The sequence below is a fragment of the Heterocephalus glaber genome, unplaced genomic scaffold (genome assembly GCF_053883595.1).
Source record: "Heterocephalus glaber isolate CG9 unplaced genomic scaffold, H.glaber_assembly_v1.0 deba00001600, whole genome shotgun sequence".
NCBI classification, from domain to species: Eukaryota; Metazoa; Chordata; class Mammalia; order Rodentia; family Bathyergidae; genus Heterocephalus; species Heterocephalus glaber.
Genome location: NW_028258372.1, coordinates 39,513,650 through 39,525,143, shown reverse-complemented (window position 1 = coordinate 39,525,143; position 11,494 = coordinate 39,513,650). Strand labels below are relative to the sequence as shown.

Below are 11,494 nucleotides of genomic sequence, written 5' to 3'. Positions count from 1 at the left end.
TCTCCAAACGTACTTCTCTAGATCAAGATCTATATCTGCCTGCTCCTTGTGTATTATCTCCTTGTGTCTCCGTGTGCCTTCTTGGAGAAGATTAAACGGAGCCCAGAACGGGGTGGCCAGGGTATAGGCTTTGCACTGGGAGGTATATGCACAGGAAGCTCAGCTTGCAGGCTCCTTCTCTCCATCTCAGGAAACTCCTGAATAAGGCACTTTCCCTCTTAGATCCAGAGTGGGAGGACAGGGTGTGGGCGAGGGGGCTCTTGCCCCATAGATGGACTCGCCCATGGTGTCAACAACCAGGGTGTGGTGGGTGAGCAGACAGGGTTCTAGAAGGAACAGAGGACAATGGTTCCCTCTATGGAGACACATGTGGCAACAGCTGGAGTCATAGAGCCACTGGATATCAACCCCAATCTATACAAGATGTGCTGACTGTATTTGTTACAACAGTGTGAACTGTAATAAACCCTGTGTGTACATCATAAAGGACTGGGATAAGAAATACATTATGAAAATGAGCAGCTTTAAGCTACATGAATATAGCTTCCAAATCCCTGATGTGAGAATAGAAATATTTGGGGAAGATACCTCAAAGAAACACCAGGAGAAGGAAGAAGCACAGACTCTGCAGAAAGATGGGCCAAGGTTTAAACCTGCCTGGTTCCTGGTGTTTTTGCTTTCTTCATCTGTGAATTTGAGTCACAATATCTCAGTGCGTTGTGGAGGTTACATTAGAGATGGCACAAGCAAGGCACCGGGCAGAGTGCCTGGGAGCAGTAGGTGCTCAGCCCACAGGAGGTGCTCGGACCAAAAGTGGTTCCATGCCACTCTCACCAGCAGAGTAGAGACAGGAAAGGTGGGCAGGGCCACAAGGGAAAGTGCCAGGACAGAATGTGGAACGGTGGTTTGGTTGCTGCATAGGGAGTTTGGGTTGCAAAGATTGGGAGTGCCTTGGATTTCCATCTTGGGGATTTGGGATGGGGAGGAAGAGGGAACAAAGGGAATGGTGTGATGAGAATGGAGTTTGTCCTTGTCCCAGGATATTGCCCAGGCAGGGAGTGGGTCAGGGAAAGCAAAGAGGAGGCTGTGGTATTTTGAGTGTGTGGGAGAAAGACCTGGCCAGAAACAGAAGTAAAGAATCAAGATTTTCTTTTTCATTCCATCTGGAAATGAAGATGGAAGGAGGAGAGATAACTTCGCACAGATTTTTCAGATGAGAAAACTGAGGCTCAGAACCAGGAAAGGACTAGCACGACATGTCAAAGACATTTGCTGTGCTACTAGTTACCCTTGGCCCACATGCTGGGCCCTTCCCAACGCCTGTGTCCAGTGTTATCTCCACCCTGCGGGGTAGGGGGGTCTTCTGGAGCGAGGCTCTCCGCATCTCTACCCACTGGAATCCGAGCCCTCTCCGGGCACAGCTGGCCTCTCTCCAGCTGATTTCCTTTTGGGTAAACCCACTTAGGGAGCTAATGGATAACTAAGACTTTCTCCAGTTAGGATTTAAAATGTGTCCACCTCTCTAAATGCCATTTACCTTTCAATGGCAGGTGCCTAAAGTGGCAAGAACCTGCAAGATTCAAAACACTACATTTATTTAGCTTTCCTTTTCTTTTTGTGGTACTGGGGGTTGAATCCAAGACCTTTGCACTAAGCTATATCCCCAGCCCTTTTTTATTTTTATATTTTGAGACAAGGTCTAAATTGCCCAGGCTGATTCAGACTTATAATTCTCCTGCCTCAGCCTCCCAGAGTGCTGGGATTACAGACATGTGCACCAAAACCCCTGGCCTAGGACTAAGCTTTCATAAGAAGGAGCAATCTACAGCTTGGTCTGGTGGTGCATAATAATCAATCCCAGTACTTGGGAGGCTGAGGCAGGAGAGTCACCACCAGCCAACGTGGGCTACATAGTGAGTTCAGGTCCAATCTAAACTACATAGCAAGACTGTCATTTCCAAAAAAAATTTTTTAAGAGGAAGAAAAGGAGAAGGAGAAGGAGGAGAAGAGGAATTCCCGGCATGCAGCAAGCCTCAGCTATTTTGAGCTGGATCTCATTGGCCAACACTGAATGTATTTGATTTTGTTTCTTCTACCACTTATCCTCATCTACCAGTCTCAATTCCCAGCATCTTGGACCTTAATTTGTCCAACCCACATTTAGCAACACCCCCTAAAAGCCAGATGTTGCCGAGGCAGGGCCCTGGGTTACATTCCAGCTTTCAATTCAAGATTATACAGAGTAGGAAGAGACTCGAGGGGCCACATGTCCTGGGCTATAAAGGGAGCATCCCTGAAAGGTTGCCTGGAAGAGGTGGGCTGAAGCAGTGACACAGGAATTCACCAGGTGGACATCAGTGGCAGGAGAGGTCAGGACATCCTTTGGACAAAGACCCCAGGGGGAGAGATGCTTCTTGTCTAATGCTTGGGGGGAAGCAGAGGCCGCTTCTGTGCCCTCCGTCCATTAGGAGCAGCCAAATATGCCTTCCTCGAGGTCTCAGCCAGGACAGCCAGCCACTGAACCGACTCCCAGCTCGAGAGTGGGGCAGAGGCCCCTGCTTCCCCACTTCTGGGTGTGTCATAGGTCACACAGTGCAGGTGTACACTCCAGAAAACCAACATGCACGCTGAACAGTTAGTCATCACCGTTAGAATCTGGGGAGAAGGCAAATAAAAGTCTACATCTCCCGTTTAGTTGAAAAATCACAGTATTGTATCTCACTGTGTTCCGGAAATTGCAGAAAGAAATACACAGAGACACAGAATTTGGGTAAAATAATAAAAGTTTACTTGCAAGCAGGCAGGATGGTCAGAAACTGGTCTGGTCAGTGTCCCCCCCCCCCCCCATGTTTTGTTCTGCTTCCCCTTTTATACCCTTTTTGGTCCTTATCTCATCCCTAGTGGCCTTTGTTGAGTAAGTAAAAATTCCAGTTCACGCTTAATGATTAAACACAGGTGGTTTTTGTTACAAATTTGCCCAAGCATTGCAACTTTGTTTTTCAGAGTTAAGATGTTATCTATAGTAAAGCTACAGATCAAAGAGTCATATAACCATCACTTTAAACAACAAGAGCATGGGGAAAGGCAAGTCTTAAAGGGATACATTACCTATTTTGCTTCTACAATTACTTTAATATTTAATCTACTAAGGTGTCTAAAACTTTTTCCCTGTCAACTGTTCTCCCATGGCAGAGCATGGCAGCTAGGGAGCAGAGGGCTTTTTCAGACAAGGTTCCCACTCTCCCTCTGGGTTTACTCCTTCCTCTGTCTCCCTGTCCTCATTCCTTCACTGCCTGGTACCCACCAAACTTTAAATGGCCCCTCCCGAGGGTGCTGGTAAATAAAGCAGTTCTCACTCCAACCCAGCTATTACCTCCCCTTATCTGATGGGCTATAGGCAGCCTGTCCTGTTTTCTAGACAAGGGTTGACTGAGGCTCGCCCTTGTTTGTGGGACTGGAGGTAGGGAGTGGTAGGGCCAGGTTCTTGCTGGGAACCAAGTGACGTGGAGCTGCTGGGGAGGACTAAGTTGTCCTTGGTTTTGTTTCCTTCTTGTTTTTTTGTTTTGTGGCACTAGGTTCAATTCTTAAAGCAGGGGAAAGGGTTGGATCCACATCCAGGGCACAGTTATGTGTAAGATTGTACAAGATTATTATCAAGGACCCTGGCAGCCTCTTAGGCTGAACTCTATTGTTTTTCTTGCCAGCTCTGCAAAGAAGCAGTGTGGAGAGAAAACCAGAGAGCTCAGGCTTGCCCTTCTCATTTTCTCTGTTCTAGAAAGGTGAGCATGTGAGTGAGTCCACAGATGGTAAGAATGGAGGTCAGCGTAGCTGCTACTGGAGAGTCCCACTCCCCAACCATTTTGTGTGTGAATGCGCACATAGCCCAGTTTGGTATTAATCCACAGACAGTGGAGCCAAGGAGGTCAGGTGCCTAACAAGGACACTGTACTTTTCCACAAGAATGACAGAGCTTGGCCCTGCAACCCTTCAGTTAAGAACTGTCCCCTCAGCATGAACTTGTAGAATGCCTAAGGGCTTTTGGATTATGAAGATTTTAAAACAGAAGATTGGGATTCATCTTTCTGTGGGAGAGACCAGACCACAGGCTGCTTTGAGGGTGTTAAACGCAGCCATTCTGGAAGGTACTAGCTGGTACTATTACTGTGTTCACATAGTGCTGGAGATGGTATCCAGGGCTTTATGCATGCTAAGTGTGCTCTCTACCACTGAATCAGCACTGTTACTGTAATAACGGTTTCCGTGTTCGGTATGCCAGTGTCCTTCCTCTCAGAAGAGATGAGGTTACCATCTACTCGGAACAACAGTTTTCATTTATTGAGTACTTCAACGTGCTAGGATTTAGTGTAAGTGTTTATGGCCCCTGTTGCAGCTTCATAATAACATCGTGAAATGGGTTCCATTCTCTACCCCATTTTACACCTGAGGTCTGGTTGGTAACTTGCACAGCCAGGTTGCACAGCCAGTAGGGAGGTGGTAGACAGAGATTAGGCCTCCCCAGGCCACCTGGCACCAGACCCTGAGCTCCTGGCCTCCTTGGGGGCCTTGCCTGGAAGCTGAAACCTTAGCCAGCAGGAATCAGGACCAAACAAGAGTGGATCGCTGTTTACTCTATGTTCCAGTCCAAATGACCTTTCAGTTCAACTAATTGAAAAGAATGATAATAATGGTGCTAATTTGCCCTCCAGTGATTGCCAGGGTAATGAGGATAATTTAGAATCCAAAGTTGAGGAAAAGAACAGAGGCCATTTAAACCACCCTCCTAATTTCCAAGACAGAAAAGCTAGTTAGGGGACAAAAATCTATCCATCCCCCTCCCGGCCTGGAGCGCCTCTGTTGTCCATTCCTGGTGGGCCCAGGGACACTGCGCTGGACAAGAGGGCAGGACACTCTCATCCTATCTTTCCTTAGCAAAGGTTGCTGTGGAAGCCGATGCCAGCTCCACAGAAGTGGTTTCTTCCTCCTGAGGCTTGTTTGTTGCTTCATCAAGGACTCCCCCACCCGAAACTCCTTATCAGGAGCCAGGATGGCTCTTAATCTGCAGCTGCCAGGGGCTCAGCTACACTCCGGCAAGGTACATTATCGTCCCCAAACAGCTGAGTGAGCACGGGGTCTCCAGGCTGGCTGTGGGTCCCACACAGGAAACCTGGAAACAGAAAGGACCAGCCAGTGCCTTGTTCCCAAATGCAGGAAGGCCACGAGGTATTCTCTGCTCCTACTGACTCTGGCCAGGCCTAAAATAAATAGGTCCCTGCTTGGTGACAGGCTCCCTTCATGTAAACTGAGGAACAATTAGTCGACCAAGAGCAACCCCAAGATGAAACTGCCATTCGGTAATGTCCCGGCTTGAAGATACAGAGGGAAGTGAGGTGTCTGCCCCAAGGTAAACTTCCCTGAATTTCAGGCAGCCAGTAAACAATGAAATGTCCTTCATGAATGGGGCCTTTCAGGAAACAGGAAGATAAGAGGTGCTGACTTTGACCTGAACATCCAAAGAGTACAGCATACTAAAATGGACACAATTCCTAGATGCCAGCCCTGTCCTTAGATCCAAAAAAGTGGATCCTTTTACATGAGTGCCTAGATTATTTGTATTAGACACTAGAAATGACTATTCCTATGAATAGCAATCCCTTGATACAAGCAGGTCCCAGAATCCACTTCTATTCATGAAACAGATGCCCTGACCTTCCCCGTCCCTCGCCTGGCTGGCTCTACCCTCCTTACCCAGTACCAACACATCACACACAGCCTCCCTGGTCTACTTCTGACTTAGCACATGTACAAGTGCTGGTGGTCATAAATCAATATGCTTAGAATTTAAATACAGCCCACCTTGGGCCAAGGAAAAAATCAACTGAGGTAAAAAATGTGCCTGTGACCTCAGTGGGAACTGTGCACCTGTGTCAAAACCCCAGGTAAAGAATCTGAAAGTCAGGGATGAGAGACTGCTCGTGTTTGCTTGCACAACTCCTACCCACACAGCCAAAGGGAGTGAGACATTGATAACAAATCCTTGGCTCTCACACCAGTGTGTGCTGTTATAGCAGCTGCTCTTCAGCTAATGTGTGGGGTTGGCATTTGGCACACATCAGGCTCCAGTGCATGGACTCCGAAGCCCAACTGCTCCCGGCTAACTTCGAGAATGGCAAGTTAGCAAATGGAGAGAACCTTTACCAGGAATTGCAAACAACCTTGCCCCAGCCTGAGAAGGGGCTCATTGGCCCGTCCACCACTTCGGGTCTGTGACAGACAGGCTGAATCTTAATCATTGTCAATATTCCCAATGACCGGCACCTACTAAAATAGCCACATGAAACTGGTTTCAAGATCACCTGTATACACCAAGTCCTCTGTATGCTCAAATCCCTTCTATAAGATGTAGTATTTGCATATAATCTATATGTATTTCCATGTACTTTACATCACCTTTAGACCACTTATAATACCTAATACAATGTAAATGCTACGTAGTTTAGACTTATTGTTTAGAGAATGACAGAAGTCTGTATATGTCCACCTCAGACGCAACCACTATAAGCCTCACTACACCAACTGCCCAAGCAACATATGCTGGAGAGCAAGGGCCATGGAAAGGTGAGTGGGCCAGCATCCCTGCATTTGGAGGTTCAGCAGCATGTGTGCTGTGTGGGAAATTTCGTTTTGTTTGTTGGACTGTCTGGAATTTTTTTTGAGGAATTTCAAGCTATGGGTGGTTAAACCTGTGGGCATGTAACTCCTGGATCCAGACGGCTAGCTGTACATGTTTGCTGAATGATGAAATGATTGAAAATGAATGAGTGAATGCAACTAAGGACAGTGAAGAAGCAGATGCATGTGATGGAGACCTGGGCAGATGCAGGAACAGTCAGACTAGAAGCCAGCATCTTGTAGCATTCGAGCTCCTATGGAAGACTGGATGCTTGGACACGGCCAGCCTCATGCCTAGGTTTATTGATTGTACCATCCACACAGTACAGGCTGCCTGAGTGCAGCTCAAGAAAAATACAGTGAAACACAAAGCAAGGACTTGAATTGGAGAGGGAAAGGCAGGAAATTTTACCTTCTCTACATCACAGACTTCATCTGCTACATTTTTATTAAAGTAACAAAAAAGTGTACATTTGTCCATAAAGCTGTACAATCTTCCATATAGAACACTATTATACAATTAGTAACCTTTGTCTTTTCTGTCAGAATAGCTTACAAACATACTATTATTTTATTTAATAGAGAGACAGACCTGCTCAACAGTCCAGCTCTGGGGGTTTTGTTGTTTTTAAAGTGAACATCAATAAGAGAGAAAAGACAAGCATGAGACCATGAGGCTGCTCCTAAAAAGGCAGGGACCTGTTTGCAGACAGACAAGCAGGAACACAATCTGCAAGAATTCACAGCTTTGTTTCAACCCACAGGCCAGAGAACAGCTCCTGGGACTGTGGGCCCAGAGTTAACTTTAAAGCAATAAAGGCTGGAAGCAGGGTGGGGGAAGGCAGCAGAAAACTGGGGGGGTGGAAGGCTAGGAGTCAGGAAGGGAGAGTTTGGTAAATAGCACCTTTGAATCAAAACTGAGTGGTTAGGAAACCAGGAGACAGGATGGGCAGGTGGCAAGGGTGGGGGACTTGGGGTGGGGGGAGAGGTTCCTTACTAAGGGGCAACAGCAGGAGGGAAGCCAGGGTGACCAGATGCTCTAGCTGTCCTTCTTAAGGTGATTCGGTTTGGGAGACTCCAGGCTGTCTGAGGACCCCTCATCCACGTCACTGAGAAACTGAAGGAAAGGGACTATCTTCCCAGTGTAGTTTTCTATTGTTCTCCAGCCCAGGACAATATATATTGCACATCTATAGATAGATTTGGAGTTTACTGAAGGACAGCAACCTCTCCCACAGGTGCTCTGAGCACCAGGGAGAAAAAACAGTGCCCGAGGTTTGGCTTTTAGTGTTAGCCCTGCAAGAACACCAGGTAGTCCTGCAGAGCCCAGCCACTCCCCTTCCTCCCAGGAGGAGCTGTACCTTCCTGCTCCAATCTCCACGGAGTGCAGGGGAGATGGGTCTCAAAACCACGAGATCACTAGGAGGTATTGGGAGCCAGTTCTTCCCCAGACCCTCCAGGGATCTGGAGGACTATTGCACAGTGATTGAGAACTCTTGTCTTAGAAACTGGGTAGTTCCAAGATCCAATCAGAGGGCAGAGGAGAGAAAGGAGGGTTGTGCTTTTGCAAAGAAGGCAGTAATAGAAGACCTGGAGTTCCTTGTAGCTTCTGAGCCACCTCTCAAAGGAATAGCAGCAGCACCAGGACTTTCATATGGTTCCAAAAAGAAGCGTTTTGGCCAAAAAACATCTCCAGGGGATACTCTTTGGATCCCAAAATTCCATTGCAAATCATCCTCAAATTATTTACCACACATACACACAAAGCAGCACGCAGCAAAGTGAAGGTTTTGTGCAGAGTTCTCTTCCATCCTAACCCCAAAGACCTCAAATCCCTGCTTTCCTCCTCTTCCCCCAAAAGCTTTAGATTCCTGGCTGGGAAGCAACCAATACAGGCCCCTGAGGGTAGAATTAGAAACTGAGTCATGATTTCAAGAAAAGCTGTTAAGGATAGAAGGAATAAGGAGAGGGCTTTTAACTCTACCTAAGATCTCATCAGGAAAATAAGAGAAGAGTAGGCAACATAGAATTATGTAAGTTCAGGCATGAGTGCCCCTGAGTAAGAGAGGAGCCAGGGGAGCTCCAGTCCTGGCTGCCAGAGTCTGGACTCCCCAACCCAGGGCAGACCCTGACCTGCCTCATTCACAGTTGCTAACCTTGCCCAGGGTGCTGGCCAACTTTCTCCCTCACCCTGGCTTGGCCACTCTCTCCCATAGGCAGACACCGGCTCACAGACTCAAGCTCACAACAGTTCTCTCCAAAGGCACCTGGGGAGGCCACTTCCAAGCAGCTCCCTTTAAGGATTTTTTTTTTTCTTAAAAAAAAAATCTTTTGGTTTTTTTCTCTTTTCTTAAAAAAAAATAATATATATAAATAGCTCTTCATTTAAAAATACAGGTCCCCAGGTTGAGGTATGCAGCAGCCTGTTGTCACGGCAGGATGAGTACAGGAGAGTGCCAGGGAGGCACCAGGGTCTAGCTGGAGACGGCCATCACGTAGTTCTTCGAGGGGCTGCTCCTGCCCAGCATCATTTGGTTCTTGCAGGTGAGGAGCCCACAGGAGGTGGCCACCGGGGCCTCCTCGTACAGGACACAGATGGAGCCGTCCTCTCCGATGCGGTAGGACACCTCGTAGGGGTCCACCCACAGCGTTAGCTCGCTGGGCAGCAGCCGGTGCAGCTGGGGCTGGCTGAGTCCGATCTGACTGGCCACCCTGCTGATGATGGGGTCCATCTTGTGGTTGATACGGATGCAACGGTAGCCAGAGCCCTTGGATGGCTTTTCAGGAAACCAGTGGTGTTTGTAGTGCTCTGTGGAGGGAGGACAACGGGGACACACCTGGTTAGAGACCATGGGTGTGACCACAACATTGGAATGAGGGTGAAGGTTCAGGAGAACAGGAAGGCGCCCGCCGATTTTAAGGGAGGTAGTAGTTCCTGCTGGGTCCCAGCACCCTTCTAAAACCCTCTCGCCACTTAGCAGAAAATCTTATGGGAGCTGGAGAGACGCCTTGGGTGTGGGTGTGGGTGTGAGTGTGTGTGTGTGTGTATGTGTGTACGTGTGTTGAAAGGGGGCTCAGAGCTCTGAGGTACTCTCCCCTAGCCAAGCCAACTGCTCTTGGCCCATCCCCCAGTTTAAGGAGGGAGGGTGTGTGACCTGGGGCCGGCAAGTCCAGACAGGGCCTCTGGATACTGGTGAGCAGGAGTTTCAAAGCCATGAAGGCTGCCAACATTGCTGGGTCCACAGAAAGTCACCAGGCCACCCACCCTGTCCCCAGTGGGCCCCTTGCCTGCTTCAGAAGAGCCCAAGATCCTTAGCAGTAGCCAAGGGACAAGAAATGGGCTATTTTGATGAAACAGCTGCTGCTCCTCCATAGGAGGCCTGTGCGCTCAGAGATGGCTATCACTGCCCCGGGCTGACGGACAGACGCTAGGAACAGCTGGGAGATACTCTCTCTCCAGCCAGCCAGCCTGCTGCTTATCTCTGGTCAACCTCCCCGACTCACGGCCCACCTCCCCAACACACACACAGGCCCTCAGCACAGTTACTGGCTACAGGCTCTCTTCCGTACCACAATAGGTGGCAGATGGCGAACAGAACAAATACAAAGCGGGTGGGGATTCCAGGTTGGAGCGGGCGGACAACCGGGAGGCTGGCCGGGCATAGCGCAAGCCCGCACGGCCGAGAACCACGGCTGGGCCTCCAAGTTGCTGAGAAGGCTCAGGGGCTCATACGGATCCCGGACCGCTGAGAAGCCTGTGGCATCCCGCGAGGGTCTCGAGATCTCTCTCAAGGGTCCACAGAGGAACTTGAGCCGGGACTCTGACCCTAGGCACACCCTCTGCTGGGGTCTAAGCTGGGTCTAGGGAACTCACGCAAGGGCAGGGTCTGCGCCCCTTGGAGAGCAGAGGGACGCGCTCCATCGGAACCACCAAGTACCCAGACTCGACCCAGCACCGGGGCGGGGAGGGTGATCTGGCCCAGGGGATGGGAAGCTGCAGGCTGCCCCGGGAGTCGGAGAAGGGAACTTAGTCCCGGAACACATCGCGTAGAAGACCCAGGAGGAGGGGAGAGGACCCCCCCAGGCAGGAGGGTTCTCGTGCCAGGCACCTGGTGCGCGCCCACCTGTTAGTGCCTCCTGGAGCGCCCCGCTGAAAACCTTAAGCCGCTGCTCGCTCACGCAGCCCCGGGTCCTCAGGAGGCTGGAAAGGAAACCCACGGCGGCGGCGATCTCCGGGAACATGTCGGTTCTCTTCCCGAGGCTCATGTCGCGCGCGGTTCTGAGCAGGGAGCGGTCTGCCGTGGGCTTCTCCTGCTCTCAGAGACCCACTGGCCAGTCCGCCTCTCGGGGATCTAACCGGGCTTTTCCCTGCCGAGCCTTTTATACCGTTCGCGGAGGCGGGGCAGCCGACGGAGGTACCCATTGGCCGCGGCCAGCGGATGGGGGCGGGCACACTGCCGCCCCTCCCCTCCCGTCTCCTCCCGTGTGGCCGCCCCCGCCTCCCCGGCGCTGAGGTCAGCGCCGGCTAACGTCAGTGCTGGGAACCAGCGCGGGGTTCGGGTACGCGGGAGGGGCGGGAGCGGCGGGTACAGGAGGCCGAGGTGGGCCTGCGCGGACGTGGTCTCCCGCCCCTCGCGGCGGGGGCTGAGTGCCGCTGCCTCCAAGAAGCTTTCGCTGATGCCGCCTCCCCCTAGCGGCCTCCTCTGACTCCCACGGCAGTTTCCAGCCACAGCCGGGCAGAGCCACTCACCCCCAAGCTTTGGAGCCATGTTTCCGCTTTGCTGGTTTTTTTCTTTTTCAAAACGAGACGGAATGGGTTCCTCTT

The 11,494-nt window shown here is 50.3% G+C and overlaps 1 protein-coding gene across 1 annotated transcript; it reads right to left on the bottom strand.

Annotated features, from left to right (window-relative positions):
* Positions 1-6,952: 6,952 nt before the first annotated feature.
* Positions 6,953-11,042, bottom strand: Btg2 (BTG anti-proliferation factor 2). The gene is made up of 2 exons (XM_004862187.3): positions 10,794-11,042; positions 6,953-9,478 (listed from the first exon to the last, which is right to left on the bottom strand). The coding sequence occupies exons 1-2, from the start codon at positions 10,933-10,935 to the stop codon at positions 9,144-9,146; spliced, it is 477 nt and encodes a 158-aa protein (XP_004862244.1). The 5' UTR covers positions 10,936-11,042; the 3' UTR covers positions 6,953-9,143.
* Positions 11,043-11,494: the final 452 nt, after the last annotated feature.